Here is a 23,492-nt window from a genome sequence, read left to right on the forward strand (position 1 = left end):
ACAAGGTCACACAGCTAATACATGTGTCAAGTGTCTGAGGCCAGATTTGAACTCAGGTCCTTCTGATTCCAGGGCCAGTCCTCTAGTCACTGCACCACCTAGCTGCTCCAGCCACCTATTTTTCTAAATAGTTTATATAGTATTGGGATTAATTGTTCTTTATATGTTTGGTAGAATTTGTGAATCCATATGGTTCTGGGGATTTTTTCTTAGGAAGTTCATTGATGTCTTGTTCAATTTCTTTTTTCTAAGAATGGGTTATTTAACTATTTTTTTCTTCTGTTAATCTGGGTAGTTCATATTTTTTGTAGATATTCATCTATTTAATTTAAATTGTCAAATTTATTGGCATGTAATTGGGCAAAATAGCTCCTAACAATTGTCTCAATTTCTTCTTCTTTGGTGATGAATTCACCTCTTTTATTTTTGATCCTAGTAACTTTAGTTTTATTCTTTTTTAAAGTCAAATTAACTAGGTGTTTAACTATTTTATTGTTGTTCGTTTGTTTTTTCATAAAATCAGGTTCTGGTTTCATTTATTAGTTCAATGGTTTCCTTACTTTCAATTTTTATTAATCTCTCCTTTGAGTTTCAGGATTTCCAATTTGGTGTTTAATTGGGGATTTTTAAATTTGTTCTTTTTCTAGTTTTTTTAGTTACATGCCCAATTCATTGATCTGTTCTTTCTCGATTAGAGATATAAATTTTCCCTTAAGTACCACCTTGGCTGCATCCCATAAATTTTGGTATGTTGTCTCATTGTTGTCATTTTCTTTAATGAAATTATAGTTGTGGGGAAGCTAGGTGGCACAGTGAGTAGAGCACTGGCCCTGGAGTCAGCAGGACCTGAGTTCAAATCTGGTCTCAGACACTTCACACATGTACTAGCTGTGTGACCTTGGGCGAGTCACTTAACCCCAATTGCCCTGCCAAAAAGAAAAAAAAATCAATTGTTTCTATGAATTATTCTTTGACCCACTTTTTTTAGGATTAGATTATTTAATTTACAATTGATTTTTAATTTATCTTTCCATTTTCCATTATTGGATGTAATTTTTATTGCATTATGATCTGAAAAGGATGCATTTAATATTTCTGCTTTTCTGAATTTTGTTTTGAGGTTTTTATGTCCTAATACGCAGTCAGTTCTTGTATGGGTGCCATGTACTGCTGAGAAAAGGCATATTCCTTTCTATTCCCATTCACTTTTCTCCAGAGATCTGTCATATCTAAACCTTCCAGAATTTTATTCACCTCCTTAACTTCTGTCTTGTTTATTTTTTTGTTAGATTTATCTAGTTCTGAGAGGGGAAAGTTGAGATCCCCAATAGTATAGTTTTATTATCTATTTCCTCCTGTAACTCATTCAACCTTTCCTTCAAAAATTTAGATACTATACCATTTGGTGCATATATGGTTAGTATTGATATCAGTTCATTGTCTATGGTACCTTTCAGGAAGATATAGTTTCCTTCTTTTTCTCCTTTAATTAGATCTATTTTTGCTTTTGCTTTGTCTGAGATCATGATTGCTTCCCCTGCTTTCTTTGCTTCAGCTGAAGCATAATAGATTCTGCTCCAGCCTCTTATCTTTACTCTATGTGTATCTCTCTGCTTTAAATGTGTTTCTTGTAAACATCCTCATGTAGGATTCTGGTTTTAATCCATTCTGCTATATGCTTCCATTTTATGGGAGAGTTCATCCCATTCACATTTACAGTTATCATAACTGTGTATTTCCCTCCATGCTATTTTTCACTTTCTTATCTCCACCCCTTAACCCTCATTCATTCCCTCCTCACAAGTGTTTTACTTCTAATCACTGCCGTCACCAAAGCACCCTTCCTTTTATCAGTTCCTCGTCCCTTATGGATTATACCCATCCCTTTCTACTTCCTTTTATATGGTAAGATAGATTTCTATAGCCAACTGATTATGTGTGTTATTCCCTTTTTAAAGACAATTTTGATGAAAGTAAGGTGTAAGTTTTGCCCACCCCCCCCATCTTCCCCTCCATTATGATAGCTCTTTTATGTGTATTTTTCTTTCTTGCCCTTTTTTTTGAGGGGGGGTATCATCCCATCAAAGTCATCTTATATCCCCACCCTCTGTCTACATGTACTCCTTCTAATTGCTCTTACAGTAATAAAGTTGTTAAGAGTTACAAATATCCTCTTGCCATATAGAAATATAAACAGTTTACTGAATTTCTTTCATTTTCTCTTTCTTGGTTTTTTTTTTTAAACCATTTTATGTTTCTCTTGAGTCTTATACTTGGAGGTCAGATTTCTTTTATTCAGCTCTGGCCTTTTAATTAGAAATGCTTGAAAGTCTTCTATTTCATTAAATTTCCAGTTTTTCCCCCTGAAAGACCATATTCAATTTTGTTGTGTAGGTGATTCATGGTTGTAATCCTAATGCCTTTGCCTTCCCATGTATCATAGTCCAAGCCCTCTGTTTCTTTAATGTGGAAGCTGCCAAATCCTATGTAATCTCAACTGTAGCTCCACAATATTTGAGGGTTTTTTTTTTCCTTTTGGCTGCTTGCAATACTTCCTCCTTGATCTATGAGCTCTGGAATTTGGCTATGATGTTCCTGGGAGTTTTCCTTTTGGGATCTCTTTTAGGTGGTGATCAATGGATTCTTTCAATTTCTATTTTGACCACTTAGTTCTAATATATCAGGGCAGTTTTCTTTGATAAGTTCTTGAAAAATGTTGTCCAGGCTTTTTTTTTTTTTTTATCATGGCTTTCAGTTAGTTAAAAAATTCTTAAATTATCTCTCCTGGATCTATTTTCTAGATCAGCTGTTTTTTCCAACGAGAAATTTTGCATTTTTTCTATTTTTTAACTTATTTTATTTTATTATATTCATATGTCTCATAGAATCATTATTTTCCACTTATTCAATTGTAATTTTTAAGGAATTATTTTCTCCAGGGAGTTTTTGTACTTCCTTTTCCATTTGGCCAATTCTATTTTTTAGGAAGTTATTTTCCTTGGTAAATTTTTGCATATCTTTTCCCATGCTCTTGTTTCATGATTCTCTTGCATTACTCTCATTTCTTTCTCCAATTTTTCTTCTACTTCTCTAATTTGCTTTTTAAAATCCTTTTTAAGCTCTTCCAGGAATTCTTTTTGGGACTGAGACCAAATTACATTTTTCTGTGAGGCTTCACATATAGCATCTATTTGACGCTATTGTCCTCTTCTAAGTTTATGCCTTGATCCTCCCTATCACCTCAGTAACTTTCTTTAGCCAATCTCTTTTTTGCTGCCTTTTTTTGTGACTTGGTGTTTTTATGTGAGAGTTGGGTTCTGATCCTGCACTGTTTGAAGCCTTTTTCACTGGTACTTTAGGTCTTACTGTTGGTTCTCCCTAGGCTTCAGGGCTTAGTTGCTTGCTTTCTCTGAAGGGTAGGCTTCCCTTCTGGCTTGTACTGGGGGTGGGGCCTCCCCTTTGGACTCCCATGGGTGTTAGGTTTAGCTGCTGGCCTGCTCCTGGAGTGGGACCTTGCTGCTGGGTTGCTATGGTAACAGAGTTTTTCTGGTAGCTGGCCCTGGAGAGGGGATCTTATTGCTGGTCTGCTTAAAGGATGGGGCCCTACTACTGGGCTGTTATGGCAACAAGACCTCTCTGCTGGTAAGCCCCAGGGGCGGGGTCTTGCTATCAGCGGAACCTTAGGGTGGCACTTCAGTACTGGTCAGTAATAGGGCCTTGCTGGTGGCTTCTGCTGGGAATGGAGTTGCTGGGGTGGGGTCTTGCTATGCTGCACAGACTGCTCACTTGCCTAGAGGGCAGGAGGGTGGGGCCTTGATGGTGGATTGCCCCAGGCTTGGAGCCTTGCTGCAGGCCCCCAGCTGTGAGGCTGGCTGCTGCTGCTGCTGCTGTTCCTGGACCTTGGTCCCCTCCCACCCCAGTGAGACAGACCTTTCCAGCAACTGGTAAGCAGCTTCCCTGCTCCTGGATCAATTCTAAGGTGGTTTTCTTGTTGTTTGGAGGGAAATTTGGGAGGGCATCAGAGGGTTCCTCCCTCACACCACCATCTTGGCACCTGAAGTCATGTTTAAAATTTTTGTGTCAATATTGATGAATAATATTAGCTTACAGTTTTCCTTCTGTGTATTACCTTTCCAAGGCTTAAGTATTAAGACTGTATTTATCTCATAAAGGGTTTCTGATAGGGTATTTTCTTTTTCAGTTTTTGAGAATAGTTTATGACATAATTTTTTCTTTAAAAATTTGATAGAATTCTCCTGTGAATACATCAGTACCAAGAGTTGTTAGATTTCCCCTCCCCACCCCCACCCCCACTTTGGTAGTTCCTTCGTAGCTAGAACTATTTCCTTTTCTCAGATTAGGTCGTATAAGATCTCCATCTGGTCTTGAGATGGTTTAGGTATTTTACATTTTTTAAAGTATCCCTCTACTTCCTGTTTATTTTCAGTTTTGTTAGCATATAACTATGCATAATACATTGTTATTGTTGTTGCTTTTCCTTCTGGATTTGCTGTGATTTCACCTTGCTCATTTGCTATTTTACTGGCATGATTTTCTGGCCTCTTTTTAAAATCAGATTAGCTAAAGTTGATTAACTTTATTAATCTTTTCAGAGAACCAGCTTTTAATTTTATTCATCATTTTAATGTATTTTTTATTTCCAACTTATGTATTCCTCTTCTAATTTTTAATACCTTCTCTTTTCTGCTTATTCTAGTTTTGTGTGTTTCTTAACTTTCTAGTTTTTAATTTAGTATTCAGTTTACTAATCCTTGGTGACGTTTACATGGATGTGTATTTTACTCCAATGTTGGCTTTAGCTGTATCTCAAAATGTCCAGTACATTGTTTCATCATTATTATTTTCTTTCACATAATTATTATTTCTAGTATTTGTTTCTTGACCCAATCATTATTTAGAATTTCATTATTTTTATATTTGGGTCTCTGTATTTCGTACATAGTGCCTAAACAATGGCTTTTAATTAAATTATGGTGTGTAATGGATATATTTACTATTTCTGCTTTTTTATATTTGTTTGTAATATCTCTCTGTCATCATACAGGTTTTTTTTTTCAAATAAAATTCCTGTGTGGTACTAAGAAATATGTGTATTCTTTTGCAATTTAGAAGATGCCATAAGTCTTTTGGTTCTTGTTTCTCTAGCAATTTGTTCAGATCCATGTTTTTCCTTTTGTTTATCTTTCTTTTTGACTTATCCAAAACAGAAAAGGGGATATTAAAGTCTCTTACCACTATTGTGTTATTTTTTTTGTCAACCTGAATTAAAGAGAAAGCTGCCAATATAGCAAAAATTATGATCTTTAGTCAGGGCAAGGAAGTAGCAACTGGGGTTCCACACAGCAACAAGTGCTGGGGAGCCTAAAGAGGAGCCTGGGCATAGGTTTTATATAAAGTACTAAGGCAGAGGGAGAGGGGCTACAAGTGCAGGGGTTTGAGACATTCCATGGTTTCACAAGATAAGTTGTTTAATTTACACAACTGAGGGGAGAATCTAGGACATTTACAAAATAGTCAGAGGCTAGGAGTGATAATGTCTGGTCAGCTTCAAGCAATTCATGGGTCTGGGAACAGGGGACAAGGTCAGCTTCAGTCAGTTGCATTTGACATCTCCTCCTCTTTGTTAGGATGAATTCTGGAATTTCATGACTGACCAAAGGAAGTGTCAAGGAATTCGATGAGCTGAACTGCAAGGTGTCCTTGAGCAGGTGTCTTCTCCAATACTTAGTCTCCATGCTCTAGCTGCAAGATAGACTGGTCCAGGGCTGGGTCCCTAGAAAATAACTGAGAAACAAGATGATTAAGGTCTCAAAAAAGTTTTGAGTGACTCTAGCAGTAGTACAGAAGGAAAACCTTGGTAGTGAGAGAGCCACCATGTGTTGCAACAATCCGGCTAGCAGCTGCTGCGGGGGTATAAAATCAACAACAACCAGCTCACAGAAAGCTGCAAGATCAGGTCCTTTTGATCTGCTTTACTAAGGAAAGCAACATTAAGGGGTTAACAATCTTACTTTAATCTAGCATACAAATATCATTCACTTAGTTCAGGGGAAAAAGCCAGCACCCTGAACCTCAGAGCAAATACAAACAAATTACAAACATACATTTATAAAGAGACCAACATCTAAGTTCAGCCGGGTGCTCGACAATGGCTGGCTCAGAGTCACGCGTCACTGTTGCTGCAGCTCAGAGCTCCAAAAAAAGAAAGCCAACCCCTGGTTTTATATATCTTGTTCAGGGTCAAAGGTGAGTCACACACGTGACTCACCCACATGACTTAAAATCGTCACAAAAATGCGACTTAAACCCATGTGGTCTAAAAGCCTCTGATGTCACAAACATGTCACTCAAATCCATTTTGATTGCCAATACACCATGGGGAAAAAGAATTAAGGGAAGAGTTCTGACTCTAGCTCTGAAAATATCCAGGTAATATTTGGGACATCTGTCTTTTAGGAAATTAGAAAAATTCTACAGTAGACAGTCATAGTGTCTTGGAAAGAATAAGTGGGCTCTGTCCAGCACATTTTCTTTCCCCTGGCACTTTCATTTTCCTTGAAAATACTTGATCACCATGAAATGATTTGGCAACACTATTATTACCTAAAAATACCGTAATAGTAACATAATTAGGACATTTAAAAAGTAGATAAAAGCTAAGCTGTAAAAAAAAATACAAAGGGTAAAATAAAGGAACACAGGCTATAAAGTTCGTAAACCTGGCAATAAAACAAAATATTAATGGAAAGAAAAAGGTTAAAACAGCATAAATGTTCTTTAAAACAAAAATGCCAGATAGTAATAAGACAAATTCCAGTTGAATATCATTGAAAATAATCAATAGTAAAAAGTCTCAAATAAATACACAAAGCCATCATAATCTATGAATGGTATGAACATGAAAACTTGAAATGCCTATAAAATTTACAAAAAAAGGCAACAGTAAACTTTGTTTTTAACCACCACACCACTATTAGTGTATGTACTACTTCAACAGCATGTAATTGGAAGGATATTACTCACTGATTTGGTTACAAAGTCACTTGTTTCAGTTCAATAAAATTCAAATCTAAACTGACTGTAAGCAGATTTCATATTTCCCCCCATTGGAAATAGCTCAAAAAACAAAGTTTCAGGTCATTGTTAGAAATCTGCATATACCCAACAAGATGAACATGAGTGGAAAAGGCTAGAGAAAAAGGAAAAAGGCAGTTTATGTGAAATACTTTCAGAAATATCAAGACTTGTATAAACCTCTAGAGTTCTTATTAGCCTTTCCAGGTAAAATTCATTTACCATGAACTCTAAGTATGTTGACCTTCTCTGGGAGATCTCTGAATATATCTGATAAACCTCCTTTGTTCCCTCCATTCCATTTTCAGTCCCTTATCTTAGTGTGACTGGCAGGTTGCTGTCTTCCAGAAGTACATTTTGACTTGGCTAACAATTGCCTGCTTCCAGCAAATACTGTCTTTCTAGGAGTGTTTGACTTAATCCAGTTCATCAGCTTCACTGTGTCTGAGGTCATAGAGTTCTCCCTCTGCCATCATTCCTGACCAGAATATGAGTGTTAATAGTGATACTGAATACCTCATCTTTTTCCTCTTCTCTAGTGTGTAGAGATGGACCAATTTTAAAAAGTAGATTCTGCACGTCAGCGCTGCCTAAATCAAATGATGCAAGCATACAAATATTATGTGTTTTAAATGTCAACTGTCCAAAAACTATAGAGGGCACTGAGTTTGTAGGCCATTCCAGGCTTCTGTACAACTGCGCATTTTCCCTTATTATCCATGGACTGCAGACTGATAGAATCAATGAGGTTCCACGAGCAACAACAGCCACTATCACCAGAATGAAAAGAACAAGCATATCCACATAAAAGAGTAAACTATGTGAGTCTTTCAAGTGTATTAAAGGGAAGGAGACCAAAAGCTTCTTCACATAGATACAGGCTTACACAAAAATCCCTTATGGCTCCAAATCCAGACTTTGCCTTAAGAAATTTAGATGTGTGTTCATCTCTGACTTGAGATTAAGAAATTAAGATTAAGATTAATAAAGCTATTGAGAAAAAGTGTCAAATTTAGCACTAAGGCTAAGTGGAACCAAAGTTTCCCTGGCCTGTTACTGAAGTCTCCTGTTTTCAGATTTTTGGGGGAAATTTTCTTGCTACTTATTAGTGATTTTGCCAGGGTCGCACAGGTCATTATGCCTGGGGGAGTATCTCAGAGGAGAAACTTGAACCCAGGTGTTCCTGATTTTGGGGTCACTTCTCTCTGCTGCCTCTCCAGGTTCCAAGACCAGTAGGGTTCTATGCCTGATAACCTTGGCAAGGTTTCTGATTCCCAGGTTTTGATTCTCCCTAGAAGCCATTCAGCTTAGTCTTTCTTGTTCCAAGACTTTAAATTAATGTATAAAAGACAATAATAAGAAGTGATCTCATTTCCTCAGCAACCACATTCTGGAGTTTTACCAGATATGGAAAAGCCTTTCAGCCGCAAAACAATTAAGTCAAGGGTTGGGCAGAGGGCAAAATGCCTAGGGCCACCTTTCCCCTCAGTTCTTAAAATGAGAAGCTTATCGAAGCCAGTATGGCCTAGCCGGTATGGTACTGCAGGCTTTTTAAAGTTCTGTGATGGCCATGCTCCAAGTCTCCAGATGAGCATTTGAGGTCTATAGACTTAGAGGCTTTGCTACTAAGTTTAAGATTTGACTTTAATACAGCCAAATAAATGTAGGTAGAACTGAATTTCTTAATTGTAAGCTGATTTGTAAACTTTCCCAAAGTTCTTCCACCTTAGACTTTTGCAGTTCTCATTATAAAACCTTATAATGTATCAGTAACAGATCTGATGAAAACCTATATCCATGCCCAAATAGTACTAAGAAATATAAGCTCTAAAAAGACAGGTCAAAGTTGATGTATGATACAGGCAAGGCTCAGTGCTAAGGTGGGTGGGCAGGACCCCTAGATGCCCATCTAACTTCACTTGTATTAGGCTAAGCCATTAAGGCTTCAGAACTCTTAGGGCAATATAATATAATGGAAATCTCTCCTCTTTGTAACTTTTAGTTCTCAACCAAAATCAAACCACTGTACTTAAATGGTCAGTAGGGCTAGATCTTAGGACTCTGCTTTTCACAGATGAGGACATCTTAAAGATATTCCCACCATTCCAAATTGACAGCAAAAAACATTATAAATATCTACTACATTTCTAAATGAGCAGTTTCAAGTATTGAACATCATTCTTTTAACAATCAAATCTATAACAATTTAATCTATAACCCCAAAGAATACTGATCTAAAATTATCAAATATCCACATTAGCTTGTTAAACTGAGGTAACTTGTTTTAAGATCACACAAGTAACAAATTTCAACCCAAGCAATTTTTAACACTTTGTCTTAATGTCAAACAGCACAATAACTCCTGACCTATCAAAAGCATCTTATTAGGAGAGACATATTTCACTTAAAATAAGATCAGAATAAATTCAAATTACACCTGGATGTGTATTCCCAAATGGTATTATTTGCAATTTATCTGATGCTTATCTATGTTTAGCATTTCAAAAAGAGTCCATTATTATCAATAAACTCATTTTTAATACACATGGTGACAATTCCCAGATTAAAACTGTTGACTAAGAAACCAGTTTCCCAGATTTATTTGTTTTGTTTTTTGAGGGCAGGGCAATTGGGGTTAAGTGACTTGCCCAAGGTCACACAGCTAGTACATGTGTCAAGTATCTGAGGCCTGATGAGGCGCGATTCGAATTCAGGTCCTCCTGCCTCCAGGGCCAGTGCTCTACTTACTTCACCACCTAGCTGCCCCTTAGTTTCCCAGATTTAAATTGAACATAATCTACAGACCTTAACTTTGGTGTTCAGTTAAATGTGGACTTACAATTTCTAATATTTGAGGTCATTTATCAACTAAAGTTTTAACAAATCAAGCTGTAATCACCCTTGGCCTCTCTGCATAAATTACCTTTCTGACAATTCTGTTTCGAGTGGCAGAAAGAATTTCATAGCCAAGTGCAAAGGTAAGGGATTTATTCAAATCAATTGTTTGGGGAGGGGAAAGGAAGCATCTGGCTACTGACTCCCACACCCTCCTCATCTCCTTTAGTTCAGGATTTGTGGCAAGGAGAAAAAAAAAAGCAGCTCTCCTTGTAATCAGGGACACACCCACACAGAGCATACTTTAACACAAATAGCACCCCACAAAGACACACCCAGACACAAAGACAGTGGCAAAATTTCTTAAAATAATTTAGTGTGCACAAATTAATATCCCTTCTGTATCCTCAGAGCTTCATCAATTTGAGAGAGACTAATTGGTCTTTTTTTGAGCGGAGGGAGATCTTGTCAATGAAGGGGTGAGGCAGCACTTGCACTATAGCTGGTGACAATTTTTCTTCCAATGGCCTGACTTTTTACAATAGAAACACATATCTTGTCATTCCTAGGGTTTGGGGTTTACCTGGAAGGGGAAGGTCTACAGACCAAGGAAAAGTGGAGGTCAGTCTCAGGGCCTCTTTAAGATCTACTACCTAACTTTCGATTTTCTTCCTCTTTAATTTGGAGACCTCTTATCCTCAATATTTCTTTTTCCTAATCTCAGTTGTTGGATGTTCCCTTGAAGGGAAGAGAGTTCAGATTCAGGTTCTCTCTTGGAGCCATTGGGAAAAGGCATCCCACTCTGCACCCTCAATCTTTGGGCCAGTGGAATCAAGAGTAAATGACAAAAAGTTAATTTTCTTCCAATCAAAGGAACATCATGGGGTCAGTTGGATGAATACCACCAATTGTCCAAGTACTTGTAAGTACACAGTCCATAATTTGAAAACAGAGCCATCCTCTTTGGATCTGCTGGAGTGGCCACAGTGGTCCATAATTACAAACCCCAGCCATACTTTTTTAGGGGGACCTGTCAGAGCAGAGGGTGTGAGGAAGTTTATTTTAAGAAGAATGGTTGAGAATGAAGATTATGTAGCTTGATTTGAAAGTATCCCTTAACAAGATACTGAGGGGGGAAAAGGTACACAAAATTAAAATAAAAATCAGAATTCTTTAATTGGCATAGCATTTGCTCATTCATTCTGATTTTTATTAAAATCTATTCATTATAAGCACAGCTCTTGAAATGGGGATGGACAAAAGAGGTAAGAAAAATAATTAAAGGCTGCCATACTGCACCATTCTGACTGAGAAGTCTCCGGCCCGTTCTAGTCATGTATAGATTCCTAGATCCAACAAGACCTGGGCAAATCAAAGATTACAGTATCAGTCAACTCATTTTGGTTAATAGATCAGTGATATGGATTGGAACGTTTTCCCTTCTCTCAAATGCTTTCTTTCTCTTTTTTTTTTTTTTCAGAACTCAGTAGTAACAAAAATCATGTAGACAATAAAAAGAGAAAAGCAAATAGAAGAGGTAAATACCATATCCTAATTATAGCTTCAAGAGATTAAACTGGGGGGGGGGGGGGGTAATCACTCTTTGTTAACAAATAAGGAGGCAAATTACTACAAACGCAAATTTCATATATTTATCCAGGATATTTCAATTGAGGCCAAATTCCAGATAATGTATAAGAAAATAACTGATATTTATATAGTACTTCAAGGTTTTCAAAGTTCTTTGAATATATTACTTCATTTGTTCCTCAAAACAACCTTACTATACAAATGAGGTGCAAGAGAAGAATGGATACAGAGGGAATTAGTCGGGGGAGGAGGGCTGGTAGTTCTGGTAACCTACTTTCATCGGGAATGGGTTTCAGAGGGAACAATACATATATATTTAGAAGAGTATAAAAGTCTTCTAAATTTAGAAGAAATAAAATGGTAGGGGCATAGGGAAGGGGGAGAGGACAAGGGAGGGATTTTTAGAGGGGAGAATGAAGGAATAGGTAAAAGGGGGGTATAGAAGGGTTTTTAGATTTATGGGAATGGGAGGGTAGGGCAGGGATCCTTGGAGGGGGGTAGGCAAGTAATAGGAGGGCAAGGTAGTGAGTAGAAATAAAGTAGGGAAGTCAGGAGGGATAGGAACAAGAGATATGTACAAACATAAAAACAAAGATCAGGAGTAGAGTATGTTTGGGAAAGTATAGGTCTATATATGTATGTATTTATGTATATGGGTATGTATATATCTATAGCTATGGAGGAACATATCTAAACTTTATTGTAGTCTTCTGGGGTAGTTGGGGGGGAAAGTAAAAAAGTGCACAGCAGAGAACAAAAGAAAACTCACAAGGAAGCAAAGAAAAGATGGATAATTCTCAACACAACATATATTATTTATCATACAGGCTCTCTTGAAATGAAAATTTATTGTTATATATTTTGAATCCTCTCTTACGTTCTGCTATGCACACGACAAGCTTTTTTTTTTTCTTTCTTACTTTGTATTTAAGTTTATGATATGTTTTGTTCCTTTTCTCTATTCTGTATTTGTTCCGGTCTTTGAGTCTAAAATAAAATTTTAAAAAAAAAACAACCTTACTTATTAGCCTTAGATTAAGTGATTTACCAGAACACACAACTAACATATGAGGCCAAATTTGGACTCAGGTCTTTCCTAATCCCAGGGCCAGTATTCTATGTACTGATCCACCTCACTGCCTCAATGTATATGATTAAGGCAGTGAGGCAGTTCAGTAGAGTTGGACCTGTAGTAAGGAAGGCCTGAGTTTAAATCCAGCCCCAGACAAATCCAACTACATGACACTGGGTAAGTCATTTAACTTCTGTTTTCTCTTCTGTAAAACTGGAATGATAATAGCTGGTTGTTGTGAAGATAAAATAAGATAACACTTATAAAACACATTGTAAACCTTAATGTTCTACATAAATGCTGATATTATTGTTGTCACTAAAAGGTAATAGTGATGGTGTTAGCATTTATATAGAACTCTGATGTTTGTAAATAATGATTTTTCTTATTTGAAAATTAATACAGGGCTGTCCAACCTTAGGTTTTTATTGAAACAATAGACGATATATTTTGATTTGCCATTTGAGTGAGAGTTCTGCGGTAGCAGCTTCATTTACTAAAGCATTTATGTAAATTTCTATGCTTGTAGGCCCGCTGCATAAATCAAGGGCCACATTTTGGACAGCCCTGAATTAATATATTAAGTCACATCTGTACATGAACCATGAACCTTGATTACTTGATTATAAATTCAATTTGTTTTCATTCATCTTTCCACAAAGTAGTACTGCTAAACAGGAATAGAAGTTACACTTAAAATCTTGTGTCATTCAAATCAGAGCAGAAGGTACTGGAATGGCTGTTAGTGCTTACCTAGCCACATAATAGGTTCTAGCTCTTGAGGATGCATTTCTTAAAACTTGACAAAAAATACTAGAGATTCTACTAATTTTATGTACTGATATCATACCACTTTACAATACCTATTACTACTTTCACATAAAATTAAGAAACCCCCTCTAAAATCTATGTTTCCATTGAATAACAATCCCCAGTTCTAACACATCATTTCTCATATTAATACCATTATATGTACAACATTCATTTATTCAGCAGTAACAGAAAATTTAGGGACAGGATATTGCGCTAGGTGCTAGAGGAGCTACAAAGATGTAGAAGATCAGGATCTCTGCTGAGAGTAGCAGAAGGAGGTGAATCATAGATACATAATACAAATTAGAAAATAAATTATAAATGCACAAAAGGAATATAAAATCCTGTGAAATCAGGTGGATGAAAAATCATCTTTAGCTCAGTGGTCATAGAAGAAATAGTTGAGCTGGGTTTTGGAGAATGAAGAATCTATGTGATCGTGTTGCATTTTTGTAATGATAGTTATTATTGTCAGTGTTTAATTCTGATTTAATCATTTTTTGATTTGGCCACCACTGTTCTATTTCCTTAAAATGTGTAATGCATAGATGAATGGTGAGTGTAAGAGGCAATGGGGAGAATGAAAACAAAGAAAAAGGATAGCAAAAAAAAGTAGATTCTCTTTAACATTGTATTTTAAAACTATCCTGTATTATTTGGGACACTTATTTAGCAGAGGTGGATAAAAACATATGTGTGCCTCCCTCTAGCAATATTTTATGTCAGTATTAAAGAACAGGGACTTAATGATTATTGCAATCAGTTCTTCAACTATAGTGGAATGTTTATAAAATGTTCTCTTGGAAGACAAGTTTGGTGTTTGGCTTAATGGTTAACTGTGTTGTAGCTGACTTATAGCTGTATTGTGGGAGGAATGATTTAGAATTATTTTACAGATTAAATATCATCTGGTCCAAATCTATTCCCTTTACAGATGAAGAAACCAAGGCCCAGAAAGGCTGATTTGCTTAAGGTCAAATGGTTAGTAACTAATAGGCTGCAGTATAAGGGGCTTCTGCTATATAAATATTCAAAATGTAGAAAAGGAAAATGTCAGCTCCACCTCATGTAACTTATATTCCAACCAAATGTTTTATGTGCTGTTTGCTGTTCCCTGTTCTTTGTCATCTTGATCTCCATGCCTTTGCTCCAATTCCTGAACACTCCTTCTCCTCCCCTCCATTTCTTGGAATCCTTACATCCCTTTAATGCTCAGTTCAAGTGCTATATCTTACAAAAAGAGGCCTTTCTTGATTCCCTCACTTGTTCTTAACTCACTTCTAAAATTATTTTTGGATGTATTTTATACTTGTTGTGTACAATATAAGTTCCTTGAGGACAGAGACTGTCCTATAAGTATTATTTAGGCAGCAGGGCATTCCTCACAGATCATCTATAGCACTTGGCACAAGCCAAGTATTCTTAAAAAGGATATTGAGGTTTGAACTTATTTGTAAACAGACAGGTGTATAGACAAGCAAAAATTTGAAGAAGCAAATGACTTGATTTATTAAGAAACAAATTTTAAAACCTACCATCCAGGAATGGTAAATGAAATTACCATTCTTTTGATTTGAATACATTTTGTGGATTAGTATGACCTCTTGTGTTGAAAGAGGAAACTCCAGTACTTTCATACCTTGCTAGGAAGATCAAGGAAGCAAATCTAATTTTCTTAAACTTATATCACTTCTCTTATTCTTTCCTTTTTATGTCTCCCTCAAATATTTATTAACTATTATGTATAAGGCATTATCTATGAAACTGTATTGTTTACACTCAAGCATAGACACACACATACAAATTATAAACAAGATATAGACATAAAATAAAGTAAATGAACCAAAAGAGATGGGAAGCAGTGTAGTGTTGACAATTACTTTGTGAAGATTTCTCATTTGTCAACCTTATGTTGTCATAAAATAGAAATAATGAAAATACAAACATTTCTAAACTGCAAGTCTAATAATATGATAAATCAATACTCAATGTGATTACATTACTAACATATTTAAGTAATGCACTACTGTATAACAAGGTTATGATGACAGCATAAAGCAATGAAACACTAAGTTATTAATAGACCAACAAGACTATAGTAGTGAATCTCCAAAATATATAGCAGTCAGATGTTATCAAGAGCTAAAGTTACTATAAGTCTGAATTTCATTTTTTTTTTGGCACTCCATAATGCCATCTCTTATTCTCTGGTACCCACATTGCAGCCTATGTCCTCAGAGCTTTCTTTGAGGGTTAATGAAAACTCTATATAGTACTTATATTTTAACACTTCAAAATCTATTATTTTACTGGTATGCGCATCCAACATAAATATTAACCTTACTAGAAGGACTTCGGGAGTTTTCAACTGAAACAAACATTAAATAACAAAAATACTATCACTGCTTAGTGACCAGGGTTAAGACCACAGGGCTAGTTTTGGCAACAGATAAACATTTTCTGGGGTATTCAAAGCTTTTTCAGAACCACCAGGGCTTGTCCTCCATTGGCATAGTCTTGCTTAGCCCAGAATCACATTCATGCAATGATGAGGAATCAGATCAGAACTTTAATGAAGCTTTATCGATAAAAGTAAACAATAACAAGCGCCTCCTAGTTTAATGGCAAAACAATAATTCGTATACTGTTTAAAGAAAATAGAGATGGCAAAAAATAATGAGGCTACTACCATCCTGTGTAATAAAGAGACTTTTTCACAACTGCATCTACCATTCTGGAAATTATCTGACACCAAGAAACACAGTCACTCTTTTCCCTAAGAAATGTTATGAGATACTGAGGATTCTGCCTACTACAATGCTGTAAGATAAAATTATGGGAATTCTTTGGATTTCTACAAGCTCTTTCATCTTTGATTCTGAAAAGTTAGGAAAATACTAGTTAATTAAGCAAGATAACATCTCTCTGAAGTATTCAGATCTTTGGAGATGGTTCTACTCAAGCACACAGAATAACTGAAAGAATACTGTGCCAATTTTATCTTAATTGGAAAATTAAACAGTGTAAATTGCCTATGTGTATGAAAATCTTTTCTCCATTTAGATGCTTTTATTTTTAAAACAAGTTATTTAACACAAAAATAATCTGGGTATTTAAGTTTTTCATTTATTTAGCATTTGGTGCTTACTGAGTTGACCTAAAGATCTTGTGGCTTTTCATGGATACTAAACAATAACCACAAACAATGTACCATAGATTTTCAAAATGAGAGGGAGGAAAAAGTATTGTAGCCTACAGAATCTGATCTTCTAGCTAAATGAGTTTGATTTTAAAATAATCCCTCAAAAGATAAGTGTTGTTTCCTAGTGAACCTTTTGGTTACAAAGGTACAGAAAGCAGATGGTCCCAACAACATTTGTCACTTAGAAATTAATAGAGCATACTTACTCGAGTCAGATATTAAGGGAGAAGATATTTCCTGGATCGGATTTCTCATGTGATCATAGAGTTCTAATATCTGAGAAGTATGTAATGGGGATAGCCAAAGGATCCCCACCAATAAATTGTAGCTGTCATATTTTGGACCAAGATAATGGGGGAGAAAATTCTGATAGTCAATGATAGTTTATGAGTGGGAATAATTTGGCTATCTCCCAAACATTCTTTAGACCATTTATTAAAATGCAAGAAAGAAAAAAAAAACAACTCTTCAATTCACATTTGCTAAAGGATCTACTAAAATGAATTATTCACTTTATACTCTTGGAAAAAACACACAGAGAGAAACAGGCAGCAGGTGACCAACTTTAGGATGTTGCAGAGTAGAATATCAAGAAATTGGATCCAGCTTAGCAATTCAATTACTTAATGAAAGCGATCCTCTACTCAGGTTATTTTTGCCAATCCATTAAAACGAATCTCCATCATACTTAAAGTCACTGTTTTCAAAGCAAATTTCCCAAAGGCCAATACAGGAGTTTGCATCCATCCGACTTTAGCCAGAATGTTAATTCAAAAGAAAGTCTGGGAGAGGAGCCAAGGAACTGCCACATTTAGAAACCAGTCGGTCAGTCAATAAGAATGTATTAATTGCTCACTATTCACTGGGCATTGTGCTAAGCTTTGGTTCTCCAAAGAAAGGCAAAAGATAGCGCCTGTCCTTGGGAAGGTTACAGTCTAATGGAAGCAGGAAGCAGAAAGCAGGCTGAGAAAATAAAATATTGTAATTTTTAAAATGAAAATTTACAATAGCAAGTTATTTATAATTAAAGTCCATACCTTCAGTTATTATCATTCGTTGTGAAAAGAATTAACGTTACTAAAACTGTCAATAACCGGGTGTGTGGCTACCCCTTCCTTATTTGCTCGTCGGCACTTTGGCTCTCTCAGTAGCTTTGCTCTCAATCAAAACCAGGTTTTGGCGGAGAGAAGCTTCATAACCCTATAGTAACCACTTCGTTCTTCTCTCGTGTGTGTGTTGCAGGTAGGCGGGACCAGCAAAGAGGGAAAAGGAGGAGCTGGAGCTGGAAGGACCACATCACTGGGATCCAGCTCAAACTGAGATCTACTTCCCTGGACAGTTCCCCACGTGGACACAGTCTTCCCAGGCTCAGGGAAAACCTAGTGATCCTTGAGGAAGGCAGGCAGTCAAATCGAGCGAGGGAAACCGCACTAAGCGGCCTGGGGCACCACCTCCTTGATGTTTCTAAAAAGACGTAAATGTAAGGACTCGGTTAAAGTTTAGTGTTGGGAATCCCGCCCGGCCCCCTCCTCCTTCCCAACTCCAGCACAGCCCTAGCACTTGTGGCTCCTCTAGGGGATCACAGGTTTTAAGGGAGTCCGGAGAGTTGCTTTGGAGACCCCCATGCCATTTCCCAATCTCTCCTCAGCTCCAAAATTAGACACGGCTAGCCTTTCCCGTTTTCCTCGTCAATCAGACTGAAGACTGGTATCTATCTAAGTTGGTTCTGAGATGACTAGGGATGGGGGAAACACGCCTATCCAAGCGCCCGCTGGAAGGAAGACCCGAACCAAAAAACCAAGGTTACTTGTGGCCACAATAGGTGCTATTGCAAGTGTAGAAGGTTTGGCACGGCCATTGGCCGAACTTTTCTACCTAGTATCTGGTATCCTTGCAGTGATTGCTAAAACTACATCACTAAGGACAGTCAGCTTCTCTCTTTCAGGAGCGTGACCTACGACAGGATGGGGGCGGGGGGAGGGGCGGGGAGAAGGAGAACAAGTCGAATTTTGTGAGTAGAGGATCCAAATAAAGCGGTTCCCATCTACCCACCACTCCATACCCCAATGCATACATAGATACTTCCTTTTCCGTGGACCCGCTGGCTTCCCCATTCTGATAAGAGATTCTAGGAGCTAGAATGCATTGTAAGTGAAATCAGTCAATCAGAATGTATTAAATGCCTACTATGCACCAGGCATTGGGCTAGGAGCTGAGCATACGAATAAAAGAATGGTAAAATCCTTACTAGCAAAAACTTACATTCTAATAGAGGGAAAAATTAAGAACAAAATATATACAGCATAAGTAAAAAATTGATACATATAAATTTATACAAAAATAGTTAATACGAGGTAATTTGGGAGGGAGGGCATTAGACGTTGAGGGAATTTAGAGAGGCTTCATGCAGAAGATGGTCCTTGAGCTGGGTGCATTCCAGTCATATGGAATAGCCAGTTCAAAGGCACAGAGACCGGAGACGGAGTGACAGATGTGAGGAACCGAGGGAAGACGAGTTTGGCTGAATCGAAGAATGAAGATGGGGAGACATGGGAGCAGGTGATCAGGGGCTCCTTGCATAACTTGCACTACTCTAGGAGAAAGGCTAGTCGCGTGGTAGTGCTTACCAGGCCTCGGCAACCACCCCTGAGTGTTTCTCCTCCCTGCACCGCCGCCCCTCCCTTAGTTCCCCCTACGCCTCTGTACCTAAACAAGTGAAATCACCCGACCCAGAGATCAGAGCCACCTTTCTCACTCTTCCCGCTGCTTCTCACTGGAGATGTGCGGTGCACCACTGGTATCCCTCCTCTCTTCCTTCCCCGCCCCTCTTCGCAACCCAGTTCCATCAACTCCCCTTCTTCCCCCCTCCCCCTCCTCTCCTCAAAGCCTAGCACTGCAACTCGCTCTCCTTTACCCGCAGGTGATGTCATGCCCGTTGTTTTGGTACGCCCGACCAATGGGACTCACCTCCTGGATTCTACAGGAGCCGGGATGGGCCCTTCCTCTCACCAGCAGCAGGACTCCCCTCTCTCTACCATAACGCATTGCGCAGGGTGCACCACCGCCAGGTCTCCCTGCAGCTTTAACAGTTCTGATATGGAAACCCCATTGCAGTTGCAGCGAGGCTTCTTTCCTGAGCAGCAGCAAAATCAGCAACAGCCGCAGCAGCAGACCCAAGACAAACCGTGCCTCTCCTTCCAGCAGCACTCAAAGCAACAACATTACTACCACCAGCAGCAGCAGCAGCAGCAGCAGCCGCCACAGATACACCAGTGGCAGCCGGGCAGTAGCGGCAGTAGCTCATGCCTTCAGTGCAACAGCTGCGCCTCCTCCAGCGCCCAGGTGGCGGGGGGAAGGGTGGGGGATAATCTGCCTCTGTTGCTCCGCACCTCATCACCCGGCAGCGCTTTTGGAACCCGCAACTCCTCGCCTGTTTCCACCTCATCCTGCTGCTGCTGTTCTTCTCGGAGGGGCAGCCAGCTCAATGTGAGTGAGTTGAATCCATCTAGCCATGCCAGTGTCCCCAGGAAGCAGCAGCAGCAGCAGTTCCCACAGTACCAATACCCTTCCCAATACCACCAGTGCAGCTTGCAGCAGGCTGCCAGTCCCACTAACAGCCTCAGAAGCAGCGGCGGTGGCAGCGGGCACCTCCACCACCATCGCCATCACCACCACCAGCAGCAGCAGCAGCTGCAGCAGGTTCGCCGGGAAAGCAACCCCTTCACTGAAATAGCCATGAGCAGCTGCAGGTACAACGGAGGAGTGATGCGTCCACTCAGCAACTTAAGCTCCTCCCGCAGGAACCTGCATGAGATGGACTCAGAGTCTCAGCCCCTGCAGCCCTCAGCTTCTGGTGGCTGTAGGTCCTCTTCCCCAGCTGCAGCCGTTCCTCCTCCTGCTGCTGCCCCCTCTTCCTCAGCCCCGGAGATAGTAGTGTCCAAACCCGAGCACAATAACTCTAACAACCTAGCGCTGTATGGGAACGGTGGGGGTGGTGGTAGTGGAGATGGAGGTGCGGGTGGGAGAAGCAGCGGACCGGGCAGCAGCCGCAGCGGGATCAAGTCTAGCAAGAAGAAAAACCAGAACATAGGTTACAGGCTAGGCCTTCGGAGAGCCTTGTTTGAGAAGAGAAAGCGGCTCAGCGATTACGCTCTCATCTTCGGCATGTTCGGGATTGTGGTCATGGTCATTGAGACTGAGCTGTCCTGGGGCGCCTACGACAAGGTACACTCTTCCACCTCAAACACACTCCACTTACTTCCCTACCCTAGGATGACTGGGCACGCACAAAAGCACTAACCACTCTACCTTTGAACCCTTACACTCCTTAGGTTAGATAGGCAGTCATATATGGTGTGGGTCTGTGCATGGGAGAGTGGGGACCCTAAGACATTTGGGCCTGCACAGCTCCTTCCTTTCCTGGAGCTCTTTGCTTCAGGATGCCTACTCTGATCCAGAGAGCATTTTCGAAGTGCTTCTTGCTGCTGCCCAAGGTGCCCGGGTATTCCTGCAAATTAAATAAATAATCCAGGGTCAAGGGGAGCTCTACTTTGTGTCACTACATTTGACTTTGTTTCCTTTCTCCTGCATCTTTAAGCGCATAGTGAGTTTTCTTTCCGGTTTCCTCGTGTTCAGTTAGTCTTCTGTAGTTTTGAGACCTATAGCTGGGTCCCAGAGATCACCTTCTACCTTATCCTCTTTACCCTCATTACCCTAGTATGGTCCCAGGGACAGAATGAAGGGCAGTTTGGGGAAAGAGGGTTTACTTCCATTGCAGAAACTGTTCGTCTCCCTGTGTTATTATAGGGGGTGGCAGTGAACTGATACACCATTTAAATATGGTTTTAAAATAAAGTTCTTTTTATTTCAGGCATCCCTGTATTCTCTAGCTCTGAAATGCCTTATCAGCCTCTCCACAATTATCCTGCTTGGTCTTATTATTGTGTATCACGCCAGGGAGATACAGGTAACAAATATGCTGCTTTTATGAATTATGGAAATGCTTCCTTAGTAGAAATAAGTGAACCAGTCAGACTTTAAAAAAAATTGGGGGGGGGTGCTAATGGGGTTACAAGGACATAGCTTACAAGTCTAAGAGAATAAACTAACTGATCTTAAAAACAAAAACTTAGTGTTTTGAAATATTATGGTGTTTTTCAGCTTAAAAATTGAATAGAATGTTTCTCGCTGTAAATATCTATATAGGAATAGAACTACTTGGGTGGGTAATTTGACTCTAGGAATTCAATTCTTTAAGTTCTTAAAATAGGTTCTTTTTCCTCCCTTCCTCTTCACTCTTCTCTTTTTCTCTAATCTTTAGGGTTTCTATTTCTTCTCATGATCTTAGCATGTTTGATGTCTTCTTGTTTCAATTCATATTCAAGTGTTTTGGGTTTTTTTTTTAATGAATTTTATCTGCTTTATTCCTTTTCAAGTGTGAAGGGGTATGTAGGGGAAATCATGGCCATCTAGTGGACAAACAGCAAAAGTAATTCTCAGTGAGCCCAGTATTAAAAGGGGTGGTGGGGGAGTTAAAAAAAATTTAAGTATGGTTTTTCAGCCTAACTTTTCTGCCATTGTTCTAGTTAATGAGTATTCTATAAATTACAATAGAACATTCTTTCTTTCTTTAAATTGTTGCATCCATAGAGAGGAAATTTGGCTTAATGTTGGAGTCAGAAAGATATAAGTTCAAGTTTTGTTTCTTGACATTGTGTGACCCTGGGCAAGTCAGATAACTTCTCAGTGTCCCAGACAACTGTCTGTGATAAGTTGCAGTATACTTACGGTTTTTAATTGGCATAGGAGAAATTTTCCTCACTGGGAGTTTTCTATACCAATGAAACAAGGGCAAAGAGTCGTAGATTTAAACACAATTTCATTATTGACACATGGATGTTTTGAAGTGAGTGCTTTTTATATTGAAGAACTAGAGAGATTTGATTGATTTCCAGTGTTTCTTACATAAATATAGCTTGTAATTCTATGACATTGTTATAAATATTTGTTTTAAACATCAAATCCTCAAATTTATGCTGATGAATGCTTTCCTTTGGAAGCTATCTTCTTATTTAGGGTGCCAGTTAGTACTTTCATCTGAATAAATTTGGATTTATTTTAAATTATCATCTAGCAAACATGCACTAGAATTGAAAGGGAAAACATTTAAGATAATTTTTTAAAATGCACATATATATGTATATACATATATATTATATATAAAAATTTATTGTGGGAGCTGCCTAGGAGAAATATGTCATCACTACTAGTTTTGAATTAATCTTGAAAATCTCAAGGTGTCTTGAATAAAGGATGGTCACATTTTGGAAAATAGTAGAGTCAGGGGAGAGGAACAGAGGTTAGGTACAAAGAATGAACGAAACTTTACTGGCAGAGAAACCTCAATAACTACACACAGTTTAAATTATGTACTTCTTTACTGGTTTTAGAGCTTTGTTCTATTCTTAGGTTGTATCACAGTGGATTATTCTAATTAGGAGAAAAGTATCATATTGATCTTTTATGTTTTAAGGTAAGAGGTGATTTCTAAAATTGAATATGTTCTCTTATTCTTGTGATTGGATGGCACATCCCCCCAAAACACAAAAATGTTGCTGAAACATGAAGCTTTTATTTTTCAGTTCAATTATACAAGTATTTTGGTCAATAAAAGGCAAGATTTCAGTAGTATATAAAATTACTTTTTCTCAACTTTGAGATTTTGATTAAGAATGACTTGCACTTCTCAATGATTTCCTCCCCTATAGTTAATGTGATTATATTTTTCATCAAACAACTTTACATAACATTTTGCTTTCGACCCTAAAGCACAGTAGTTTCATTAAATTACACTACAGTCACATAAGACTTGACAGGGTCACAGGT

General features: G+C 38.3%; 1 protein-coding gene across 1 annotated transcript in view; it reads left to right on the forward strand.

Moving 5' to 3' along the window:
* Nucleotides 1–18,065: 18,065 nt before the first annotated feature.
* Nucleotides 18,066–23,492, forward strand: part of KCNN2 (potassium calcium-activated channel subfamily N member 2) — a 196,511-nt gene continuing 191,084 nt past the window's right edge. Inside the window, exons 1-3 of the mRNA XM_036742942.1 lie at nt 18,066–18,087; nt 19,528–20,831; nt 21,478–21,573. Coding sequence (XP_036598837.1) covers nt 18,066–18,087; nt 19,528–20,831; nt 21,478–21,573 — 1,422 coding nt within the window. The remainder of the gene's footprint in view (nt 18,088–19,527; nt 20,832–21,477; nt 21,574–23,492) is intronic.

Source organism: Trichosurus vulpecula, chromosome 1, assembly GCF_011100635.1.
Source record: "Trichosurus vulpecula isolate mTriVul1 chromosome 1, mTriVul1.pri, whole genome shotgun sequence".
Taxonomy (NCBI): Eukaryota; Metazoa; Chordata; class Mammalia; order Diprotodontia; family Phalangeridae; genus Trichosurus; species Trichosurus vulpecula.